Source organism: Meriones unguiculatus, chromosome 5 (genome assembly GCF_030254825.1).
Source record: "Meriones unguiculatus strain TT.TT164.6M chromosome 5, Bangor_MerUng_6.1, whole genome shotgun sequence".
Lineage (NCBI taxonomy): Eukaryota > Metazoa > Chordata > Mammalia > Rodentia > Muridae > Meriones > Meriones unguiculatus.
In genome coordinates, this window is record NC_083353.1 from 42,154,596 (window position 1) to 42,179,817 (window position 25,222).

General features: G+C 52.0%; 2 protein-coding genes across 9 annotated transcripts in view; one reads left to right on the forward strand and one right to left on the reverse strand.

Moving 5' to 3' along the window:
* Positions 1-4,008, reverse strand: part of Cfap92 (cilia and flagella associated protein 92 (putative)) — a 57,456-nt gene extending 53,448 nt beyond the window's left edge. For 3 of the 7 annotated variants that reach the window (XR_009591872.1, XM_060383709.1, XM_060383704.1), the window contains exons 1-3: positions 3,877-4,008; positions 3,024-3,127; positions 2,683-2,814 (exon numbers count right to left, since the gene is read on the reverse strand). The gene's annotated coding sequence lies outside the window, so the exon portion shown is untranslated. Of the gene's footprint in view, positions 1-2,682; positions 2,815-3,023; positions 3,128-3,526; positions 3,753-3,876 lie in introns of those variants that run through there. The other 4 variants (XM_060383705.1, XM_060383708.1, XM_060383707.1 and 1 more) reach the window with 4 other exon arrangements.
* Positions 3,131-25,222, forward strand: part of Efcc1 (EF-hand and coiled-coil domain containing 1) — a 28,522-nt gene continuing 6,430 nt past the window's right edge. Inside the window, exons 1-4 of one of the 2 annotated variants that reach the window (XM_060383710.1) lie at positions 3,131-4,150; positions 5,243-5,505; positions 22,746-22,903; positions 24,277-24,418. In XM_060383710.1, coding sequence (XP_060239693.1) covers positions 3,500-4,150; positions 5,243-5,505; positions 22,746-22,903; positions 24,277-24,418 — 1,214 coding nt within the window. In that variant the 5' untranslated portion in view covers positions 3,131-3,499. The remainder of the gene's footprint in view (positions 4,151-5,242; positions 5,506-22,745; positions 22,904-24,276; positions 24,419-25,222) is intronic. The other variant, XM_021626357.2, reaches the window with a different exon arrangement.

Here is a 25,222-nt window from a genome sequence, read left to right on the forward strand (position 1 = left end):
AAGAGGTTGGCACCAGAGACTGCTGTGGAGAAAGTGCAGGTTGAACATTTCTGTATTGCTCAACACAACGGAAAAGACATGGGGTCCACTGTGAGTGTCAGTGAAAACAGGGAGGCCACTCAGTGTACGGGAGGCAGCGTTCCTCAGGAAGATGCCAGACCACCACAGGGCCCATCTGTCCCAGGGTACTTCCTATTGCTGGGGTAAATAATATAACCAAAAGCAACTTGGGGAAGAAAAGGCCAATTTGCCTCCCAGATTCACTGCATCGCTGAGGGAGGCACACTCACAGCAGGAACGGAAGCAGGGGCCATGGAGAAGCCACACTCACTGGCTTGCTCTCTCTACACAGCTTTCTTATACAACCGAGGACCAGCTGCCCCAGGGCGGCACCACGGGCAGGGGGATGGGCCCTCCCATATCAATCATTAATCAGGGGGACCACCCCCACAGATGTGTCCACAGTCCAAGCTGACGGAGACAACTCCTCAGCTGACATTTCCTCTTCCTAGACGATTCCACTTTGTCAAAAAAAAAAAAGCCATAGCAGGGTCATGCACAATAGTCAAACCCTAACACTCACTAACTGATGGATGAACAATGCAAATGTGGTCTATCCGTGCAATGGAGTATCACTCGGAACTAAAGTGAGTAGAGTGCCAGGACATGTCACACCACAAATAAACACATGAACATGTTTCCCTAAAAAGCTGGTGCACAGCTGTGTGACACACCGCAGCTTCCAGATGTGGTTCTTTGTTGTTTTTATTATTATTTCTATTTTTCTTTTTTGGGGGGAGGAGTTGCAGATATGAAGACATAGGGAGATGAGGGGGATTGGGATGCATGACATGAAATTCACAAAAAAATCGATAAAAAGGTTAATTTTTTTAAAAAAAGATGAGAAAGCCTAGGGTGTTGTTTAAGTAATTTGCTTGTGCTTTGCCAAAGGAGTAAGCGTTGACTCTGCTGCTTTTGGCTTCTATCAACGAGGCCGAGGCCATGATGTTAGGTAGGGTTTTTCTCTCACTTGGGGCTAGGAACACAACCTGAAGCTAGAAACGTCTATGATGTCAAAAGTACTTTGTCCCAAAAAGTAATGTAAATTTTATGTTCTATTCAATATTAACTGCACTTGTTTTAATAGAAAAAGTGGTTTTGCTTTTACAAAAATCACATAAGGATGATCTAGGAAAATACAGAAAGAAAGAAGGAAAGAAAGAAGGAAGGAAGGAAGGAGGGAGGGAGGGAGGGAGGGAGGGAGGGAGGGAGGAAGGAAGGAAGGAAGGAAGGAAGGAAGGAAGGAAGGAAGGAAGGAAAGAAAGAAAGAAGGAAAGGATCCAGTGAAAGAAGACCCCTTTCTTAATCTTACGTGTATGGGTATTTTGTTTGTTTATATCTGTGCACCATGTGCATGCAGTGCTCAAAGAGGTCAGAAGAGGGCACTGGAGTCTCTGGGACTGAAGTTACAGATGGTTGTGAACTGCCTTGGGGGTACTGAGAATTGAACCCAGGTCATCTGGACGAGCAGCCAATGCTCTTAACCACAGAGCCCTGTCTGCAGCCCCAGGAGGTCACCTTCTGTGTGATTCCATTTATATGGATGTCTAGAATTGGCCAAGGATGGATTCAGTAGCTGCCAGTAGTAGAAGGATAAGAGTGAGCAGTACCCACTTTACTTGGGGTGGGAGGGACGGAATGAAGTACTAGATTGTAGCTTCTGTTAGACAACTGTAGCATACTACAATCTGTTGTGTACATCTTTTTCTGTTTGTTTGGTCGGTTGGTTTCTTTGAGACAGGGTTTCTCTGTGTAGCCTTGGCTGTCCTGGACTCACTTTGTAGACCAGGCTGGCCTTGAACTCACAGCGATCGACCTGCCTCTGAGTCCCAGAGTGCTGGGACTACAGGCCTGTGCACTGCACCGGAAATGTAATCTCCTTGGGCTGGAGAGATGGCTCAGCGGTTAAGAGCACTGGCTAATCCTCTAGAGGTCCTGAGTTCAATTCTCAGCAACCACATAGCGGCTCACAACCACCTATAACGGGATCTGATGCCCTCTTCTGTCTGATGCTCTCTTCTGTATGCCGGCATACATGCAAATGGAGTGATTATAATGCAATCTCCCACGTAAGCAAGAGCCAGGGCACCAAAAACAAAAGGCTCACAGTCACCAAAAGAAGAAACTAGATCTATTGTGTAGCTGTAGTTCCTTATATACATCTTGTAAAAAACATCTAGCAATATTTTGTGCAGTGTTGTTATTGTCACGTGGGTATTAACAGTCACAAAATCCACCGCAGCATGCTCCCTCCCTCTTCCTGTTTGGCGATCTGTCCTAGCTGGACCCCTGCTGGTTATCAGCTTCTAGCCGTTATAATCAATGATGTGGTGAATGAACGTGCTGCATGTGTGGGTTGTTCAAGGCCGAAGCCGAGAAGTGGAATTGTTGCATATTACTCTGCTAAACTGCCATTGCTTTTAGTAGCTATAATAGTTAGATAACATATAACTATTATATATAGGTATATGTATGTCCAAAATGCTTTGGCTCTCTGATTCCAGTTAAAGTTATGCCTTGGACAAAATGCTTAAGAATGAGTTGGAAAAAAAGACAAAGTGCTGGTCTGGGGTGCTATAATGTCGGAAACAAGATGATAACACTTTTCGACTGGGATTTAACCTTTAAAATCAGAGCTGTGCACCAAGGTCTGCCTATTTACTATCCAAGGGCAGCTGAGTGTGCCTTTTGCTCCAATACGGCTGGGTAGAGGTTCCCATGGCAGGTAACAGGAGGCACCAACACCACATCTCTCTGTGAAAGAGAAAGGAAAAGCCAATTAGCACTCAGGAGGACGCAGGTCTGTCGCTCATCTTCCAGAATCAAGTTCTAGGGCCCAGAGAAAATGGTGGCCAAACGACCCCGTTCACCCCATGCCAGACTGAGGAAGAAATTCAGCTCTAGCGCCAAGTCAGCACCAGGAGCCCCAAAGGGGCGACGGTAGACAACCATGGTCCTCTCACCAAAGCTGACTGCATCTGCTTCCGAGTTGGTTTCCTCCTCTGCCCTGGTTAGGAAGGGGGAGGTGGAGTTCAGGAAGCAGTCTGCAGAGGAGGCTTGTCAACTCCTGGGCAGAGGACACAAGGCAGTTTGACCGAGCAAGGGCCTGTGAGTACTAGAGAACACAACTGCAGACTCAAGTGCTCCCGCCCCTGGCGACAGCCGCGGGAAGGCCTAGAGAGGGCAAAAGAACTGAGCCAGGAGTGATGGGGAGTGATGGGGAGCGTGGGGCAAGGCCTACGGCCCCAGGGAGCGAGCACGCAGCTCCAGCGCCCCCCACCGGGGCAAACCTAGACGCCCTGCACGGCCCACGCAGCCTGCCTGGACGCGGTCCCGCGCCTCTCCGGCCCCGGCGGTGGCCGCCCGGCCCCTCCCTCCGCGGACGCGGACGGCCGTCCGAAAGCGCCTCTGGGACGAGAGGAGCCGCCGGGGTCCGGGCATGGAGGGCGCGGCGGGAGACCCGTACCGGAGGCCCGCGCGGCGCACGCAGTGGCTGCTGAGCGCCTTGGCTCACCACTACGGGCTGGACCGCGGCGTGGAGAACGAGATCGTGGTGCTGGCCACGGGTCTGGATCAGTATCTGCAGGAGGTCTTCCATCACCTGGACTGCCGCGGGGCCGGCCGCCTGCCGCGCGCCGACTTCCGCGCGCTCTGCGCCGTCCTGGGGCTCAACGCTGACGGGGCGGCGGCCGCCGAGGGCACAGGCTTGGCGGAGGCGGCCGCCGAGGACCCGGCTGCCGCGACCGGCGCCGGGGGAGAGGCGGACGCCAGGGAAGAGGCGCGCCTGGCCCTGCGCGCCGACCCTCCCGAGCTCACCTTCCGCCAGTTCCACGCCCGCCTCTGCGGCTACTTCAGCACCCGAGCGGGACCCCGGCTGCCCCGCGGAGCTCTCAGCGAGCACATCGAGACCCAGATCCGCCTCCGCCGCCCGCGCCGCCGCCGCCGCCGGCCTGGCTCACCGAGCCTGCGCGGTGGCGCCCAGGGCGAGCGCGCGGCGCATCTGGAGGAGGAGAACAGTAGCCTGCGCGAGCTGGTGGAGGACCTAAGGGCTGCGCTGCAGAGCAGCGACGCGCGCTGCCTGGCTCTTCAGGTGCGCGGGCCGTCGGGGGTGGAGACGTGGGCCACACCTCGGCCCACTCGCCCCTCAGCTGGCCCTCTCCGTTCCCCACTGCGCTCCCCTCTTTCCAGCTCCCGCCCCAACTATCGTCCCGTAAGACCCCAACTTCCCACCCCAGTCCCTTCTAACTCAAGAAAGAGCCTGTGTAGGCAGTCGCTCACCGATGGGTCAGCAAGCACCCTTCCTCCGGGAGGTTTAGGGGAAACAAGAGGACCCGCTCTTCCCCAAGTCAGCGAAACCTGTGGGATCCCCCACTTCCAGGCCTCGAGCCCAAGTGAAAAAGACAGGATGGCTAACGCTGAGGGCCAGGCCAGCACTGAGCTATTGAGGTGGAGCCATTAAGTGAACTGCAGGTTCAGCCTGGCCTCTGGGATCAGTCAGCAAACACTTGGGCCCTGTGAACGGCCGGCTTGGTGCTGAGGGCAGCGCAGGTGGCCAACCAAAGGAGAGAAGGGCCCTTGTGGGAAGAGGACCAGAAGAAACTGGCGTTAACATTGATGTCCCCTGCCCCCTACACGCTGCAGAGTACAATTAGGGGCCAGGGTGGCCTGCATGGTTCCTCTGTGTGGCAGGGGAGCCTTAGGCAGGGCAGAGGGAACCCTTGACGTGCGCAGTGTGGAGTGAAGTGAAGCGTGGGGTGTCTGAGACTAGCTAAAAGGGTCTCTCCATCTTTCTTTCGCGCCCAAGTGTCTACTGGGCACATGTGCCAGCTTCCCAGTGAACAGGATGGACCACCCCCGTTTCCAAGGACAGCCTAGTGCAGAGATCTCAGGAAGGGCGGAAACATCAGCCCGGTGTTTAAGCTGGGCCTTGAGTCCAGAGAATAAGGAGCAGCGTCCACTGGATGCAGGAGTTAGGCCTAGAAGTAACGACTTTGGGGGATTGTTGTCAACAGTACTGTGGACTTCCCGTCCGAGCTTCCCTCGTGTTGGGGGGGGGGGGGGGCTATTGCACACACGTGCGTTACCCGCTCACGCCAGCTGTTCAGTGAGCGAGCTTTGTGCTGTGAGGGGACGTCCCCGTGGGCTCCTGCGGTGGGCACTCATTCCGGCTTCCCGCGGACAGGTCGGCCTCTGGAAGAGCCAGGCGGACGTCCCGGAAGCCGCGGCGCACGAGCTGCAGCGAGCGCAGGGCGCGCTGGCGGAGGCGGAGGCGCGCGCCCGGTGGCTGCAGCGCGGCCAGGTGGAGGTGCGGCTGCGCACGGAGGAGGCCCGGCAGGCGGTGCTGCGCAGCCTGCACCGCGTGCGGGAGCTGGAGGCGCTGGCGCGGCGCCTTCCCCGCTTACAGCGCCAAGTGCAGCGACTGGAGGCGGAGCTTAGGCGGTACAGGTGAGCCGAGCCGTAACCCGCTAGGAACGGACGGGGCTGGTCCTAGTCTCCAAATCTAGACGTGCAACCCTGCTGCACTCTCTAGTGTTCTGTCCTGTCTTCAGCCATTCGTACATATGGTCCTTCCATTTCTTAAGTCGTTGTGGACTCCTTGACCGTCCATCGGACCATCCAGCTCTCCATCCATCCCTTCACCTCCTGTTCGTCTATGGAATCCTTTTGCTTGCTACTCATGGATCGCAAGCAGTGATATTCATTCTTAGCTCTTCGATTTAATCCCGATTGGCACTGACTGCACGCTGTGTACAGGCCCTGAGCAAAAGCACTCAAAAGCTTGCTTCAGTTAATCCTTAGGACAGCCCACTGAAGAGGGTCCCATTCTTCAGATGAGGAGACAGATTTAGAGTGACCTTTTGTGCTAGCTGGACTGGGCAGGAAGCTAGACTCGGGACGGGGCTCCGATTCTAGCAGGGCTGACATCTGTGGCCTGGGCAGGTCACCAGCCTTCCTCCAGCCTGCTTCTCTTGGGCGGAGCAGCTGGAGTCTTTGCAGAGCAGACCGGCTGGGAGGCTCTGCCTGGCTGTGCCGGATGCTCATTTTTTCACAGGGCAGATTGGCCCTGCCCCCCTGACCTGCACAGCCACCGAGATCTTCCCTGGGCCACTGTCAGCCTAGTGAGGGGTGTGACTGAATAGAACAGACCAAAATCCCTGTCCTGGGCGGCCATCAGGAAGCACAGGAACAGATGTGAGGCAGCCGGCGGGAGAAATGCTAGAGCTGGGGTGGTTGTGTTCCTGCTGCAGACTTAGCCTGTTGCCTGCCCCACACGTGGGAGCTGAAAGCTGAGGAAATGGGAACAATATGGGCAAAGCCCGCAGGGCCACCATAGAACATTCCAGAAACTAAACAGAAGTCAGCCTAGCTGGGAAGCAAGCGGAAGGCCAGACATCGAGAGCCTGGAAGGTAGCATAACCTTTATCTATTCCTTGGAGAGCATGAAACCGTGGTTTTCAAGCCAGGAAAACCCAAGCAGATTGCATTTCATACAGAAAAACAAATTACCCCAGTCCCAGCTGTGATGGGGCAGAGAGGAGGGACAAAGAACAGGGGCAGCTTAGAGGAGCCATCAGTTATCCCTTGAGAAAGGGTGATCTGACAGAGGCCAGGGGAGGACATCCAAAAGTGGGTGGCTTTGAACTTATGTCCTCAGAGCAAGGACCTCATCCTTGACTTCTGAGGCACTCACAGCTGGGAGATGCTGGCCCTGGCCAGCCTCCTGCAGCTTCAAATGTTTGCATAGTTGCTTCCTGTTTGCATAGCTGATGGGCTACAGATCAGAGCTGGTTGACCTAAGGTCCGGGTCCATGAGGAGAAACAAATGGTCTTCTTCATTTTGCCTTAAAGTTACAATTCCTTATTTAAGCATTAGGACAACCACAGCACCAGGAAAGAGCTTGACAGTAGAGACAGTAAGTTCCTGTCCGTCACAGAGCTTGGACCTCAAAACTGTGGTACAAGATGGAGGTATCAACCCTCATTTTACAGAAGGATTGCGAGGCTGTGAGAAAGGAGAATGTGAGGCAGCCAGAAAGTAGAAAAGTAGGGTCTGCCTTCCCCGCAGCCGCTTTTCTCCTTTCTGCTCTGTTTGTTGTTGCTGGTGTTCACTGATCACAAGATGGCTGCAGCGCCTATAATCATGCTCAAGCACTGACCACATAGGAAATAGGACATGCCCTCCCAGGGAGCCTGTGCCTTTGTATTCAGAACCTGAACTTGGATTTCACTGGCAAGAACTGTGTCATTTTCCGAGCCACCCACAATGGTGTCTCATGCTGCTGGTGAGCCCCAAATACAATCAGAGTTCCATTCTTTCTTGTTTTTTTTGTTTTCTGAGACAGGGGTTCCCTGTGTAGCCTTGGCTGTCCTGGACTTGCTCTGTAGACCAGGCTGGCCTCGAACTCACAGCGATCCACCTACCTCTGCCTCCCTGAGTGCTGGGATTACAGGCGTGCACCACCATGCCCAGCCAGAACTTCATTCTTAAGGAAGATGAAAGAGCTGTTGTAGAGGCCTCAGAAGAAACACTGTGAGGGATAAAGATGGAGGGAATAAGAAAGGCAACCTAGAGCCTGGAATGAGAAAACCAAGTGCCAGGGAGTGAATGACACCACGTGAAGGTCAAGCGATGACTAGATGACTGAATGGCTCAGGAGGCAGTCCTTCTCTGCTCATCTCCTGTAGCCAAAGCCAGCAGGCTATGGGCTGACTGATGGCAAAGTTTTAGTCTTTGAAGAAAGGGAAGGGGGAAAAGCAGAATACTCATAGATGCTAAGCATCATCTGATGCCAAGCACCCTTTCCATGTCAGTGCCTGAGAGCTCAAAGGCCAACCTGAAGTCATTCTAATTGTATCCAGACCAGAAAGCCAGGCATCTATATTCAAAACAATACTGGTTGTTTTGAATATATTGATTATGTCAGAACTCTCAAGATCCTGCCATCTTCCCAAAGCCCATCACCTAGCAGTTCATACCCCAATAGATGAGCTCGTTGTGGAGAAGGGGCATTTCCTATTCAAACTACAGTAGAGAGACACGAGCTATACACAGCTCTGCTTGTGCATTGTCAGGCATCAGGGTGTCCCTGCGGGTTAAGTTGACCTTCCCTCCTCTGTGCTAGACTGGGGTCAAATGGGAGAAAGGGGTACACTCGAAGCCTAAGCCTTCCCCGCCTCCTAGGTGGCGGCATGCTAACACTGTCCAAGAGCTCTGAGAGTTTGTCCTGGGGCAGCATGAAGCCATCTGGAACAAACGGACTTCCTCTTTTAGTTTCCAAAGAACGTTCCACTCTGATGCCGATGACGGGTCCTCTGAGGCTGGAACCCTGTGACTAAGGGTCCCAGCTGTAAACCAGACTCTGCCATTTCTCTTCAGTGACAGCCCAACTTCCCATCTCTAGGACTTCCATTTACTTCAGATCCAGCTTTCTTTTTCATCCTGCTCTGTCCTGCGTTGTAGGCTCCATCCAGTCTTCTCTAATTTTTAGACAGAGTCTGTCTTCTGCTAAACAAGGCCATCTCCTATCAGTGGAGGACCAACGGTGCTCAGAAAAGGCTGTGTCTATGGGAACATTTCTGTAGAGTTACTGTTTCTATACAACGTAGTGTCACAGCCATGCACACAGCACTGACGTCATGCTACGTGTTCTGAGCTCTGGAGGGATGGTTTAATGTATATGGTGTACGAAGGTTCCGTGCAAATGCAATGCCAATGTAGAGAAGAGGTTGAGCATCCAAGAACTGTGGGATGCTCAGGATGACCTCCCCCCACGGGAGGTCCAGGACCATTCTTCCACAGACTCTGACATGTTTACTTTTTGGATTGCCAAAGTGTCTAAGTTTCCACAAGTGTTTTACAGCTGCTGTCTCTGAAATGATGAGTTCCGGGCACACTACAACCTTTTGCTGCAAGTCTATCAGTGGCAAAGCTGCGGCCCTTGAGAGTCCCCTATAGAAGCAGGGTTTTGATGTTCTCTGCCCCATCTTCTCCACAGCCTGGTTCTATCTGAACCACTTTAACGTGATTTATTTAGAATTCAGTTTCCCACTTTACTCTTGGAAGAGATTAATCATCATACCCGGGATAAAGAGCCCAGGCCTGGGAGTAGGGTTTTCATCGTCTTGTGTTACTTGAACTCTGACTGCAGGAGCCTCTTGTGTCATTTGAACTCTGACTTGTGCAGACTTGGCAGGTCGTCTTTTGTTTCCTGCCCTTGTGAGCATCTCCCGCTCCTCACATGGATCAGAGGCCTCTTCCTTCCTTTCACGTGTTGTATTTCACCCGGGATATCTGTTTGTTCGTAGATGGAAGGGAACTTTCCATAGTGCTCCAGGCTCCCACCTTGCCCACTAACTTAAAAGATACTGCAAATACTTACACAACTGAAGACCTTCATTTATTGACTGAACCATACTTTATAAGCATGCTCCATGGATCAAGACCTGTGCCAAATCCCCCAAGGATACAGAAATGGAATATAAACAGCCATCATTCTCAGATGGTCTCCTGGCCTCAGGGAGCAGGTCCTGGTCACGCATGTTAAGACATAATGTATCAGAGGAGCCACAAAGCTGCCACTGGTACCTTCAGGCTTGTGAGATCCCAAGTCAGACAGAAGTCCCCAAGTATAAAAGGGTCTCAGGTCTCCTTGGGGTATCGAAGTACCCACATGGCCCAGCCCTGCTGCTGAGTCCAGCAGTCTTCCCAGGGGGATGCCATCATGGCTACCCAGCTCCACTCCCCAGAGCAGCCTCTCCCCTACCCTACCTCATGGTCTTAGCTGCTTTCTTCAGTGACCCTAATCAGCAGAAAGTAGATAAAAGAGGTCTACAGCCCTTTTCCCTACTAAGCTCCTATCTAAGGTCAGGGGTTGGAAGGGAGGTAAGGTGTTTGAGAACCTGGAGTAAAATAGGTTAGGTGAAAAATCTAAGCCTACGCTTCAATCCCACAAGGCAGACCACCTGGGCCTAGCAAAGGTTTTTGCCTCCAAGACTGTGTTGATGTGGTAAGGAAGAGAGAGAATGTGTTGCAGTAAATACAGCAACAGCAGGAACATTTGTCCCGCCATTCATAAATATCATTCAGCCCTGCCTGATCAGTGTGCTCCACGGGCCCCTTCACCCACTTAGACACAGCCACACACACCCACCTCACTCCCGTTTTCTCTTTTTCATTACTTTCTGTCAGCCAGTTCTCTTGGATGAATGCAAGGAAGCTTAACTCAAACTGGCTTGCAAAAACAAACTCAAGCATTGGAGCCACAAAGCCTAGGTGTGCCCAACATCAGGTGTGCCAGGGTGCCCAGGCCCTGTCACCACTCTGCTGGGGACTGGCTCCACTTGCAGGCAGGCTCTTTCCCCCACGCTGCAGAGCACCATTACGGATGCTCAGTCCCTTGCCTGAGCATCCCATGGACATCCAAAACTGAGCCTCTGCACCACCTTGGAAACATGCCCTCCTTGGACTCATCTTGCAGGCCAGGATAATTTGATGCTCTCATTAGCCATACCTCAGTCACAAGCTCACTCCTGGAACTACAAGGAGGCCTGCTTGCCTCTGGGGTTGGGACCTTCACAGAGAGGACCAGGAAGGAATGTGGACCCATACAAACAAACACCACATGGCCTCATCAGCTCATGATCTCACAGCACAAATCCTGATCCTTATCTCAGGAGCAGTCTACCTGGGACTCCTCAAGGCTCTGGACAGTGAAGCCCAGGGAGGGACCTGGTGGACATAACCCAGGCTTGTCACCAAGCCAGGTTTCCTGTCTCCAGATGCACTGAGGGTAGCTGGGAGGACTCTGTCCCCAACGACCTGCACTGCTCAGGCGCTTCAGTGCTTGCTAGCTAGCGAGGGTACACAGACATATCAGTGACCCTTTCCCTAACTGTTCCCTCCAAGGACGCAGCAGGCCCCCAACCCAGGCCTGACACACAGCCAGAGGGCGTAAGCAGCTGGGTGGTGGCAGGAACTTGCGGATGGAAAGGCCTCAGCAGCTTGAACCCATGCTATCCAGAGTGACCTGGAGGCCTGAAGGGCAGCCCTGCCTCCAGGAAGGGTTGTTCTTGTCCTGCGTGTGAAATCTCTGGTTGTATTTGTAGCTTTTCTGTCTCTTGAGGCTCCCCCCCCGCCCCTGCCCTGCAGCCAGCTGTGAGAACACCTGGCAAGGAACTTAGAGCTGCAGAGATGCATCCCCCTTCCCTCCTGAACACCAAGTGGGGCCTCTGTGGCTTTGTTGTCAGGAGGATGAAAAGGCCAGGAAAGGAGGGAGACAGAGGACAGCTCCGCGTGCAGAGCACCACGAAAGGCACACAAAGATGAGGCCGTTCAAGGCACCCCCTCTGTTCTCACCCACCACAGCAGCCCTGCCTGACCTGGAAGCCACAGCCAGCCAGTCAGAAAGACAGAGAAAAGGACAAGGCGGGGCCCAGGGCAGCTGTCCTATTGTCGTTTGAGGCCATGTGGGTGGCTGCTGGTAGGAACAGAGGCCCTTTTCTCAGGGACAATGGAACAGGCCCAAAGCAGAGACAAGATGGGGAGAGGCCCAGGCTCAGGCCTAGATCCCAGCCCTCTCCGTGCACTTTGCAGGACCTGGAGGTGTCCTTCTGTGCGCCCAAGTTCTTCACCTATGAAGTGGGGGAAACTTCTGTTCCTTCATCTCTCTGCACAAACTATGTGGGGAGGAGACAGGCAACGTTGAGCCGTGGATGTGACCCTCCTTGCCTTCAGGAGCCGCGATTTCCTTATCTATAAAATGGGTTGATGAGAACAATACAAACACCCACTCCTGAGTGTTTCTGCCAGGATGCTGGACAAACTGGAGGACAGCTCACCCCTAAGACTTCATTTTACCTATTTACCCATACACAGGCCCTGTCTCCAGCAGCCATGATTCAGTGTTTAAATCTGGGGTGGCCTTGCCCACAGCAGGTGGGTGCCTCCTCTCTGAGGTAATGCTGGCATTCACTTGGGTCTTCCAGTCTCGGCCAGGAAGACCCACTGCAGAACCCAGGGCTGATGTGAGGTTAGAGTGTCATGTGCAGAGGGACCTGCCCTAGATGAAAACAAGCCATACAAGCTGGAGAGGGGAGCAGGCTGAAAGCCCCAGACCTTGGCTTGCCCCCTGAAGCCCAGCACTGGCCCTGTCTTCACTCTGCCTGTTCCTATTCTGCCCATTGTAGCCCAGCACCACCTCCAGTGGCTGTCCTGGTGCCTACCCTGCTCCCAGCTCCCTTCCAGTCACACACTCAGGGCCACTGTGACATGGGCACCCTAATCACAGCCTACCTGCCATGGCATTCATAGCTCCAAGTGATCTGACCTCTGGCCTTCGCTGTGCCAGGGCCGGCTGCACTGTGTCTACCAACCCACTCAGCCCTTGAGTCCACCACAGCCCTCTGAGCCCTACGTCGGTCTCCGGTGGCCGCCACAGGCCTCAGCCAGATACCCAGTCCCACCAAAGCGCTTCCCTGCTGTCCCCACACTCTATCCTTCCCACCATCCCTTTGTTTTGTGACAACTTCCTGAAGTCTATCTCCCGGGGGTGGGGAGGACAGCTAAGCCATGAGGTCTGGGTCCACTCTTGCTAAGGACAGAGATGCCCCAGAGTGTGTTGTGGGGCCCGCTGGAGTGCCACAGGCCCCAGCAGAACCAGAAACTGCCCAGCAGAAGACCCCTTGGCTGCCCTCCCCACCCATGCTGCCTTCTCCATGATTTACTTCCCACTTCTCCCTGGCAGCAGCTCTGGCTTGTCTTCCTGCTGTTGTTCTCTTGTTTTCACATGGCTCGTCTCAACTTCCGGGAGGCTTCCCAGCTCCGGAAATACCTCACAGCAAAGGAAGCCATGGTGTAGAACCCCCAGAGCCTCCAGGGAAGGCTGTGGCCTGCATGTCTACGCCAAACTGGCATGGGGATGCCCGGCATCCGAGGGTCCTGTCAGCCTTATGACTTCATGAAGTTTCCAAAGTACAGAGTGGCTCAAAAGACTCGAGGCTGAGAAGCACACCTGAGACACTGTTCATCCATATCAGAAGAGGCCAAGACCAAGAGTGGGTTGGACCCAAGCAGTGATGGCACACGCCTTTAGTCCCAGGCCTTGGGAGGCAGAGGCAGGCAGATCTCTGTGAGTTCGAGGCCAGCCTGGTCTACAAAGTGAGTCCAGGACAGCGAGGGCTGCACAGGGTCTCAAAAAATCAAAACAAAACGCTGGATGGTTCTCCATGCCTGGCCGTCACGTTGGTGTGACACAGTAGCATGTCCTTTGGTTGCTGTGGTTGCAGTGGTTGCTGTGGGGGTACCTGCAGATGTTTTAGGACAGTCTTCACTTGCTTTCAGTAGAAGGCATGATGCAGAGCCCAGGAGACCTCAGAAGCAAGGCTGGGCTTCTGAACGACAGGGGGTCTCTGCCTGTGGACGTGGCCACCAGTGCCGTGCTGTGAGGGGTACAGGCTGCCTGCACCCCTCCCTTTCAATAGGTCTCTGCCTTGACTGGCAGGTCCCCATACTCCCAAGACCACCTCCTGGAAAGAAAACCTTGCTACAGGCATGGATTGCTGGAGGTGGCCTACCCTCTCCAGCTGGATCCTGGTTCTGTGGGGCTGAGGTGGGCGGAGGTGGCATGGGCACAGCACTAGAGTCAGCCTTTCTGGGCAGCTGCTGTGCGTGAGGCAGTGTGCCAGGGCCCTTATCGCCACAGCCTCACCTCACACCCCAAGTAGAGCTGTAAGCTGTAGTAATGATAATACTTCTAGCTGCAAGTTACACAAACCCATCCCATAACAGCTTAAGCAATAATATTTGTGCTCTCGAATGGAAAGTCCAGGGGCGAGTATTCCTGATAAGAAATGCTAACAGAAACACGATTCTCCACCCTCCGTAGCTCATCAACCATCTTGCCCGGGGGATGACCGCAGGGTTCCAGTGACTGTGGCTCCTCAATCCTCAGGGTATCTCTCTGCCCTGGTTGGTGGATATTTTATCCAAGGGCCTCAGGCAGCACTGGGCAGAGAGCAAAGGCGAAGACACTAATGTCGGTTGATTAAACACATTCTGCCCAGACAAGCTTGGCAGAGAGAGCAGAAATCATCATTTACCTCATCAAGACAGAACCAAGCCCCATGCTAGCTGGAACATCCTAAGAATTGTTTCTTTTCTTTTCTTTGTAGACCAGGCTGGCCTCGAACTCACAGTGATCGGCCTGCCTCTGCCTCCCTGAGTGCTGGGATATTTTTCACTTTTAATGATGTAAAGAAATCTCAAAATGGATATTTCACGGTGTGAAATTTTCATGAAATTCTAAGAGTTTGTGAGGATTGTCTAAGATTTTCTTAGAAGAACCATGTTTGTCCTTTGAGCATCTCTGTGGCTGCTTTTGCGTTTCAGAGACCATGCATGCCTGAAGTATTTTCAGAAAAAGTTTGACAATTGCTGGATTAAATGTCAGTGCGTGGCAGAGTGCTTTCCCAGCATGCACAGGCCCTGGGATGCACGCATGCGTGACAATACTCCTGACTCGTATGCTGCCTTGCTGTTGTCACACCTGCCATTAGGGCACCTTGTGTGTCCTGAGCAGGAAACTTGGACGTAGCAATGGGCTTTCTGCTTCTCTCCCTTTCCTCCTGTCATGTGGTCACTAATCACACACACACACACACACACCCTCAGTTTCGTTGTCCGTGGATTCAGTCGCAATGGCCAGTCACCATCCGAAAATGGAAAATGCCAGGAATAAGCAGTTTGTACACTTCGCATTGCACACCGGTCTGGAACGTGTGATAAATCCCTTGCCATCCTGCTGTCAGCCCTTTCCATATCCATGCCGGGCCACAGCCATCTCCGCTGGCTGATGTTGGGTAGGTTTATGTCAACCTGACGCAAGCTAGGATTGTCTGGGAAGAGGAACTCCCAGGAGCAAATGCACCCTGCAGATGTCTGCGTGGCATTTTCGTGATTCATGATTGACGGGGGAGAGTCTCGCTCTTTAGGGATGGCGCCACCGCTGGGCAGGTGATCCAGGGCTGTATAAGAAAACAGATTGAGCAAGCCATGGGGAAGAAGCCAGTAAGCAGTGTTCCTCCACGGCCTCTGCTTCAGATCCTGCCCCGGCTTCCCTCAGTGATGGACTGAAACTTTTAAGATGAAATAAACCGTTTCATCCCCACCTTGCTTTCGGTCATGGTCTCTATCACAGCAATAGAAATCTAAGACAGGGCGTACTTTACTTGATGTAGTGACTATCCCAGTGTGGTGTGAACCATTGCTCTTCACCTCTTACTGTGCCTGGTTTATAAACTGTACCTTCTCACCAATCTGCAGCGGAGGGAAATGCACAGCTTGCTCAGAGCCTCAGCAGTTGCAGGCATCTGTGAGTGGTGATGAGGAGCCCTCAAATGAAGGGCTCTGCCTTCCCCTTGTGCGTTCTCCTGCAAAGGGTGAGTTTTATACTTGCATAGATGGTACCGGGTACTCCCGTGGCCCCTCCTCCTCCTCCTGTGCTCTTCAACTGCTCAGTGCTGGGCTTCAGACCATGTTGCTGGGTCCCTCGGCTCACCACTTGTCCCTTAGACAGTCCCCCATGCATCCCGGAGAAAGCCCCCTCCTCCTGAGATGACAGTGAGTGGGCATCGTCCTATGTGCCCCAGGAAGCCTGGTGTGACAGCACCCAAGAGGATCCGCTGCGACAGGCTGCGGTGCCATGATGTGACCGAGTTCTCTTGCCTTCTGGCTTCCGCTTTGGAAGTGAGTCGTCCACCCTTGGGTCACAAATCCAGTCACTGTGTGTTGTTCTGTTTACTTTTCCCTCACACTTAGATCTTGAGTCCACTCTGAGCCTTCCATTTGAGGGTGTGAGCAGGGGTCACTCCATTTTCTCTGCATGGCAAGGGGTGCTGTCTTCAATCAGGTTTGACTTAGAAGCCCAGTCAGGCTTTTCATCAGTTCCTCCTGTTGGTTTCATCATCCGTCAAATGATTCTTCCCAAAATTTCAAAGTTTCTTAGTTTGTTTTCTGTTGTCATGACAAAATACCCAAGACTGGGTTAGTTTATAAACAACAGAGGCTCAGATGGCTTGGGAATCGTCGGAGTCTGATGTCAGCATCTGGCAAGACCCTCAACACTGCAGCAAGGTGACCTGGGAATCACATGGTAGGCTCCGTGACACTGATGGTTCTGACAAAGCCACTAACACTAACCCTAACCTCCTCCCAAAGGCTCTGTCAGCATCTTGATTTAGGGACTAAGTTCTCAATACACGTTCAAACCAGGGATGCTGTGAAGAACCTCAGCTGTGTATATTTTGTGTTTATATGAAGAATAGAGTCCAATTCTGGGCCCAGGTCATTGCAGGAAAATGGGCTTTTTACTACTCTAGTATGACAGTGAGCTGAGCTTATATTCTGCAAGTGAGAATGACAGTTCTGTGAGAAAATGATCAGAAACTAGTCACTTATCTTTTAGCCTCTGTTTTAGATCCATGTCTCGACTGAACTGTGCTGACCTGAGATGAGGTCCCCCATCTTTCTCTCTGTGCGTCCCAAAGTGGTGCTAGGGCTGTGTGTGGCTACTTGGAATGTGGCCAGTGTGGTGGGGTAGCTAAGGAAATAGGTTTGTAGCTTTGCTTAATTTTAATTATTCTAACTTTAAATAGCTACCTCTGACTGGTGGCTGCCATACTAGGCAATGTAAATCAGATTTAAACTGTGAGACCAATGCTAAGGAAACAAAATAAAAGACAGAGAAAACCCAATGGAGAGGAAGCATGGAAGCTGGCATCTTCTGCGTACCAACTGTGTCAAGTCCACATAGCCCCTGCACTGCCCTAACTCTGACCCCATAAGCTGGGGTGACCTCCTTCCTCTTAAAGATGGCCAGCAAGCCCTAGCACTGTCCCACAGTAGAGCAGATACAAGCCGAAACCACGACAGGTGAGGGGTCCCACGGGAAAAGGCAGGATGCGCCCTCCTAGGATACAGGCGTAGCCTTCTGGCTGTGCACACGATGCCACCAACATGAAACTCAGGTCAGGCCCAGGCTGGCCAGGACGACACGAGACCAAGACTGGGGAGCAATCAGGAACAAGGAGAAGCTGCCCCTGCCAAGGACACTTCAGAGGCTTGTGGGAGAATGACTAGGCATAGAGCCTCTCACCCCCGGGGTCCTGCTAAGAAAATGAGCCTCTGGCGCCCACTCCCACACAGCATCCACATGGCCAGCTGGACGATTGTGCAGGAGTCATGACCACTGTAATGATCCAAGATCAGCGCTGAGCTCTGCTTGATGAGTGAACAAGTTTCTGCACAGCTATGATATGCAAAGAATTTTTCCAAGAAGCCAAGGCTGTGTGAGTGGGGGCGTTACACTTTGTTCTGTTTGGAATTCCACACAAGTTGCTCACCGTTTCCCAACCACATCACAGATGGTAGAAGCTGTGTCCTTACCACTGAGGGACTCGGCGACTCCATCAGTCTGTGCGTCTACCTGACTATCTTTCTATCTGAATATATTTTCTTAGCCCGAATTTCAAAATGTCAGATATATGAAGGATATCAACAACACCCAAGTAAATATGACTCTGGCCCTTTTAAATTCAGGTTCACCCATCATGTGTAGCTTTAAGTATCTGAAAGCATCATTATATCTGAGTATTTCATATTGAACTGTAATATAAAGTTATTTTTCCCATTTAAGCTACTGTTACAGTAGCATTACATTAATCTTTCAAAATAAAAAGTGGGCTATTTATCCAGTTTGCTTTTAGATACAAACAGGGAAACGATCTACAATGTCTGCGTTGGTCAGGATAACAAAGTACCTAAAAAACAGCTGGGGGTGGGTTGGGTCAGGGTAGAGCATGGGTTTGGCATATATGAGGCCGTCTGTCCAATCCCAAGCACAGAGAGATGGGGGAAGGGGTATTTGGCTGGTGGTTACAGTTCTCTGTTTTCACGGTTGATTAGCTGTGCTGCTTGGGGCCTGTGGTGAGAAACTAGCCACTCACCTTTCAGCCTTGGTTTTAGATCCATGTCCATGATTGGGCTGTGCTGTCCTGAAATGAGGTAGAAATCCGCCCCCCCCCCCCTCTCTCTCTCTGTGTGTGTGTGTGTGTGTGTGTGTGTGTGCGCTCTTCAACGTGGCGCCAGAGCCATGTGTGGCTACTGAGCACTTGGAAAGTAGCCAGTATGCTAGGCTGGCTGAAGAAATGGATTTGCAGCTTTGCTCGTGGGTTGGGGACAAAACTACTTGCCTCCTGGACCAGGAAGCAAAGAAAGAAGGAAGGAAGGAGAGACCAATAATACCACCCCCCAGGAGCACACCCTAAATTACTCTATCCCATGAGGCCCCACCTCCTTAAAGCCTCCATCACCTCCCTCTGACACAAAGCCTTCAACACATGGGCCCCTAGGGAACATTCCAGATCTCCATGCAGCAGCACTGTGGCTTCAGACTGTCAGTCGAGAGACTCTGCTCTCCGTGCAAAGGAAGCCTGTCTGGAAGGAGCCCTGCTCTAAGGATGCCCCAAACTGCTTGTTTCTGGTATTTGAGCAGTTGCTAGCCTCCAGACTCCGCCAGTGCCTGGCCCTGTTTGCCATATGTATGTAGGGCCTGGTACGTAATTACTGGTCTCTCTTAAATTGGCTTCTTTTTACTTTTGTTTTTTTTTTTTTTTTTCCTCTTTTTACTGTGCTGGAATGAAACACAGATCCTCACACGTACTAGACAAACTCTACCCCTGGCTGTACCTCCAGCCCGGCTTAAGTTATTCTAAAAAGGAAGCCATGTTACTGTTATAAAATTTAAAAGATAATAAAATAAACAAAACTAGCGTGCTTGCTATTTTTAGGCGGCATTGAAGTAGATGCTTAGCTGTCTATGCAGTCTCCCTGTTCATCTGGATGCCCCCTAAATTCACCCCAAATGTTAGTGAAGGCAGGCACTCCGTTATCTCATTTCATCATAGAACCGCCCCCCCCCAAATGTCCAACCCAGGGTAGGGCCCCATCATTGTGCACTGGCAAACAAGTGGGAAAATGAAATGAGGCAGCTCAGGAGATGGGGATGTGAGAGCTGAAGGGTTGGCACAGCAAAACGTGGTTCTGCAGGGTACCGGCAGCTTCTGCGGCCTCTTGACATCACAGAACCAAGAAGGGGCAGTCTGTCGGGGGAAGCTGGGAGCTTCTAGGATAGAAGGGAGAAAATTCAACATCTGGCTCCCGTCAGACTGTTTAAGCCAGATGTGGCCATGAACTGCAACATGGAAGCTATCAGAGGCTCACTGGAGTTCCAGGAGGGGTGTGGATGTGGCCAGCTGGAGGGGACAGCCAGCCACACAGAGGATTTTGGTCTCCAGAGTAGAGCTCATTTCCCTGGTCCATCTAGCCACTAGGGAGGCTCCAACAAGGCCACGGGCATCCTGGTGTCCCCCAGAAACATCCTCACGCCACTGAGGATCCCAAAAGAGAGTGGTACCCAGTGAAGGTCCCCGAGAGAACACAGGCCAGGGAAGTACAGCGGTCTCTTAGTGTCTTAACACGGGGACGTGCAGCTGCGTCAACCATGGAGGACTCAGTTAAACCCAAGTTAGCAGGCAAGAGCCACATGGGGCCCGCAGAAAAGGGTTCTGCCTCTGTGCCCATCCTGAGGTTCTTGGAAAAGTCCAACGTTTGTCCTTACCTTACTCCCTCACCATGACCTCTTCCCACATCCATGTATGTGGCCTACAGTCCCCTGAAGCCGACAATGGCTACGCTGTGTCCCTCCAGGGCCTCCTTTCCCTTTGGTGAGGCCTTCTCTGAGGCATTACTGATTGGTGTGGTTGAAATGTGAAATGTCCCCACAGGCTCATGACGCAGTCCTCAGATGTCTCAGAGGTTATGGGACTTCAGGGAGGTGAAGCTTAGCCAGAAGTCGTTAGCATGTGATGCAGAGGTGTGTAGGTGTGATGGCTGGTTCTGGGTCAACTTGATGTGACTGGAGTAGTCTGTGAAGAGGGAATCCCAGCTGAGAAAATGTCCTCACCAGCTTTGCCTGTTACAAGCCTGTGCTGCACACTCTTACGTAATGATTGATGTGGGAGGGTCCAAGTCATTGTGGGTGGTGCCACACCTGGGCAGATGATCCTGAGTGATGTAAGAAAATAGGCTGAAGCTGGGCATGGCAGTGCACCCCTGTAATCCCCAAACTCAGCGAGTCAGAGGCAGGCACATCTCTGTGAGTTTGAGGCCAGCCTGGTCTACAAAGTTAGTCCAGGACAGCCAAGGCTACACAGAGAAACCCTGTCTCAGAAAAACCAAAAAGGGGTGGGGGGTGGGAGGGAGGGAGGCTGAGCAAGTCATGATGAGCCAGTGAGTAAGCAGCACTCCTCCGTGGCCTCTGCATCAGCTCCTGCCTGGAGCTCCTGCCCTGACTTCTCTGGATGAAGGACTCCAAGCTGTGAGTTGAAACAAACGTTTCCTCCCCAAGTTGCTTTCAGTCATGGTGTTTTACCACAACAGTAGGAACAGGAATTCTGGGGTGCGGCCCAGCCCCTTTCCTTCCCAGGCTCTGCTTCCTGGTCCATGAGACACAAGACACAGTTGCCTCACACCCCCACCGACACAGCAGCCCCGAGGCACCCTCCTCTCCCCTCTCTGGGTCAAACTGTAGCTCCTCAAGCGCTGAGGCAAAATGCATCATCCTGTGAGCCGCTCCTGCTAGCTCTTCTGTCACAGCAACAAGAAAAGAAACCAACAGCTGCAGTCTTGGGCTGTGACAGAAATGCTGGCATGACAGTGTTGGCATACTGAAGAAGTTAGTGGGACACAGGGGCGTCTCTGCTTAATAAGAGCTGCCAGCTCATTAATAAACATGTTTATTTTATGCCAGAACTTTTTTCCCTCTACTATCTGACCTTGTAAAACCATGGGGACATGGAAAACAAATGTTCAAAACACTATTGGGAAAGAAAAACAGAGAGGGGAGATTCCTCAGTTAAAGGCTTTTGTGGCCAAGAAATAGAAAGTAATTAAAAGTATGTATTCTCTCAGTGTTCTGTCAGCATGTACACATGCATGCCAGAAGAGGGTGAACACTGAATACATAATAAACAAACAAACAAATAAATAAATGTGAGAGCATGGTGGGAAAAAGAAAAAAGTCTGTGAGTCTAGCTGGGCATGGTAGCATGTGCCTGTAATCCCAATATGGACTACAATAGCAAGACTGCCTCTTTTTTAATTTTTTATTTTTTTATTATTAGTTACCTTTTATTAACTCTGTATCCCAGCTGTATCCCGTTCCCTGATTACCTTCCAATCCCACCTTCCCTCCCTCATCTCCTCCCTGCCCCTTTCCAAGTCCACTGACTGGGGAGGACCTCCTCCCCTTTCGTCTGACCCTGTTTTATCAGGTATCTTCAGGACTGGCTGCAAAGTCCTCTGCTGTGGCCTAGCAGGACTGCTTCTCTCTTGAGGGGTGGGGAGGTCAAAGAGCCTGCCATTGAGTTTCTGTCAGAAATAGTCCCTGTTCCCCTTACTATGGGAAACCAATTGGTTACTGAGCTACCACAGGCTTCATCCAAGCAGAGGTTCTAGGTTATATCCATACATGGTCCTTGGTAGAGTGTCAGTCTCAGAAAAGACCCCTGTACCCAGATAGATTTGCTCCTTGTGGAGCAAGACTATCTCTTAAAAATAAAATAAAATTTAAAAAAACAGTGAAACATATAAAAAAAATTTTTTTGTTGTTCTTTATTTTTTTTGAGACAAGGTTTCTCTGTGTAGCCCTGGCTGTCCTGGAACTCATTCTGTAGACCAAGCTGACCTGAAACTCAGAGATCTACCTGCCTCTGCCTCCCTGAGTGCTGAGATTAAAGGTGTGTACCACCATCACTCACCTAGGGCTTGGGGGACATCTCAGCCTTTGAGAGCACTGGCTGCTCTCCCAGAGGAATCAGGCTCAGTTCCCAGTCCCCACACGGTGCACATGCGGTCTGCAGACATGTGTGCAGGCAGAATATCCAGAAACAAATTAATTTTAAAAAGTTTCTCTGGCACTAGAGAGATGGTGCGGCATTAGGCACACTGACTGCTCTTGCAGAGGACCCAGGTTCAGTTCCCAGACCCCACACGGCGGTTTATAACTATTTGTAACTCCAGCTGCAGGGGCTTCTATGCCCTCTTCTGGCTTGCCTGGGCACAGGAATCCCTGTGGTACACAGCTATAGATGCAGGCAAAACATTCGTACACATAAAATAAAAATAAATCTTTTTATGTCAGCTCTATTAGGTCCAGAATCAGGCAGCTGCAGGACCTGTTAGCTCAGTCTCTAAAGATGCTGAGTCTCTTCCCCAGCCACTGGAGCGTTCTCTCAGACACTCACCCATGGTCACAATATGACTGCCGCAACCCGAGGTCAGCATCACCACACGGCTGTGTCCAAAAACAGAAAGGGCACCTCCTTTCTCGTGGTTCTTATTATACAGGAGGAAATCTGTCTCAGTGCCTGCATCCCATGCTCTAAAATTGCGTTTCATGTCTGTTCCCTATTGGCCAAGAAAACTGGGACCTATCTTCCCATTCTTTCTGGTGTATGGGAGACTGACTTTGCCAGGACAATGGTGGTGGACCAAGATGGCTTACCTGTGCAGAATAAGAGATGGGAGAGGTGGCCCCATGTCTCAAAACACATCTCTTCCCTATCCACAGATCAGAGGGGCCTCAGCTCCTAAAGCCCCCGCAAGCCAGTCCACATCTAGGAAACAAGAATGGCGAACCTACGGCTAGAGGAACCAGAGATGGGCACACCACTCCAGAGGGATCCCAGCGCTCAGACACCAGCTTAAGGAGCAGAGACACAGATGAAGGTCAGTCCCCACATACAGCCTGCTGCCCGGCCCACGGTCAGTGAGGCCATGCCTCATCCCTGTTCTCAGAGGCTAAAGCACGAGAGCCACCTTCAGCCTCCAGACAAAATGCTACCCTGATACTCAGGCTGGCTTCCAGGACTTCAAAGGATTATCTTCTGGTGTCTCCACAAGAACCCAACCTTGGGAATCAGGCTGCTCACCTCCGTAGTGTACCACCTACTGGGTCTCCATCCCTCACTCTCAGTCTCTGAGCCCTTCCACTAGCCCCTCCTGCCTCCTGCACCAGGACAATGCAGTGCAGATGAGGGACAGGGGAGGAGGAGTCAAGGGAGGGAAATATGCTGTCAATATTAGGAACACCGGCATGAAAGTCCTCACAGAGGTTCTGTGTGGCCCAACCAGACAGAGGGGCCCTGAGAACCCATGGGGGACACCAGGTGAAGGCAATGGCAGGCCAGAGCCAGAGCTCCCTGATGCTGGTGTCAACAGGGCTTCCCAGCTCCCCCATAAGATAAGGTCACATTTTGGTTTTAAATACCACTTCAAGTAGGGAAGTCTGTGTGTCATACCAGGCAGCACAAATTTTTCAGGTTAAAAGGAAAGTATGGGCTCTCATAACTTGAGTCCATAGATCTGTGGCCACCTCCAGTGCCAGGCCTGTTCCCCCTACCCTGAGCTTAGTCACTCTCAGCAGACATTCCCTCTCTGGCTCCAGCCCACATCCTGGTCCCTGAGCCCAGAACTGGAATCATCTGACCATTGGTCATACTCGTCACTGATTCCTACACTGTCTTCTGAGGGTTCCCAGGTCTTCTGGAACCTTCACTGTGGCTGGAGGGGACTTCTCTGATTGGCACAGCCCAACAGGTGGAGGAGAAAAGGGTCTGTAGAAGACTCTGGTCTGCTCCTGGGGACAAGGACTTTGACTGGGCAGTAGGACAGGAAAGCTGCCATCACCCATTCCAGACAGGACAGGTTCATCAAGGCTCAGCAGAGGTGGGGTCCACAGGCCACATATTGGATACCTCTTCTTCTACAACGCCCCCCACAAACTGCGAACTGAAAGTCTTTCTGACCTAATACCAACACCCCACAAAGGCCTATCCACTTCCCCAATCCAGGTCACATATCCTGAAGTAGAACTGATGCTCAACTATGACACCAGAAATGGGTTCTCATGTGTCACCTAAGGAAGCAGAAGAAAGCAGAGCTGTGTCTCAGGGATTCCCATGCAGTTCTCCAGGGGACTGGGCCAGTAACAGGAAGGGGACAGTGTCCCAGTGGCACCAGTGCCTCATTTCATGTGTCCTGAAGAGGGCTGGATGGTCCTGACACTGGGTCTCCAGTCCCTAGTTGATATGTTTTCCCAGCAGAGGCTGAGCAGCTGTTCCGCTCCGTGGAAGGCCAGGCCGCCTCTGAGGAAGAGGAGGAAGAGAGGTGGCAGGAAAGGTCAAGGCCCCCACAGGCCCATGTCGATGTATCCCTGAGGCAACCTCCAGGCTGCCTGAGTAGGTGAGTGCCTGGGTAGCCCAGGGCTACCAGGGGAGACCAAGATGCACAGAGCCCCAGAAAGGCAGCTTCACCTTGCAGGCCCTTCACACATGCGTCAACATAAGAAGCTGACAATTCTAGGGCACAGCCACACTTGGCCCCTGACAGACCATCCTGGTAGTCAGAGCTCAGAAACGGAAAACATCCCACCAGCTGCAAGGATGAAAGGGAAAGACCCTCAAGAGCATGAGCTATGGGTGAATTTAGTTCCCACCAGCCATCACTCTCTTGATCGCTGTCCCAAGACCAGCTTCATCCCTGTCACTTTTGAGATATCCATCACCTCCTACAACACAGTTCAAAGCCCTCCTCTTCCCCAGCCTGACCCTGGGCTGGTTTTTTTCTCAGCTACCCACTGGTATCATCCTTGTACCATCTTAGAGGATAATGAAAATGGGCTCAGTATCCGTGGATATCTCAGATTGCCTGTTTTTTCTGGGCTCCAGTCTCCTTGATTCAAAGACGAAGATGGGCCTGTAGTGCTGTCTTCATGAGGACCTGGGGCCAGGGTGTAAGATGATGCCTTCAGGGACAGCACCATTAAAAACACTATAGAGTGTGACTGGCTTTCTGGGGTGGCTGTGTCCCCCATCGTTTGTGTTCGTACATAGCACTTGTTCTGTACCTGCCTGTGCGCCACACAAAATAATCAGAGGCACCGACAAAACAATAAACAGATGGCTGCCCTGTTGTCCTGGACCCTCTAGGGAGGAAAGAAAGGAAGACAAGGTAGGTGCGAGAAGACATGGAGGCAGTTCTGTTAAG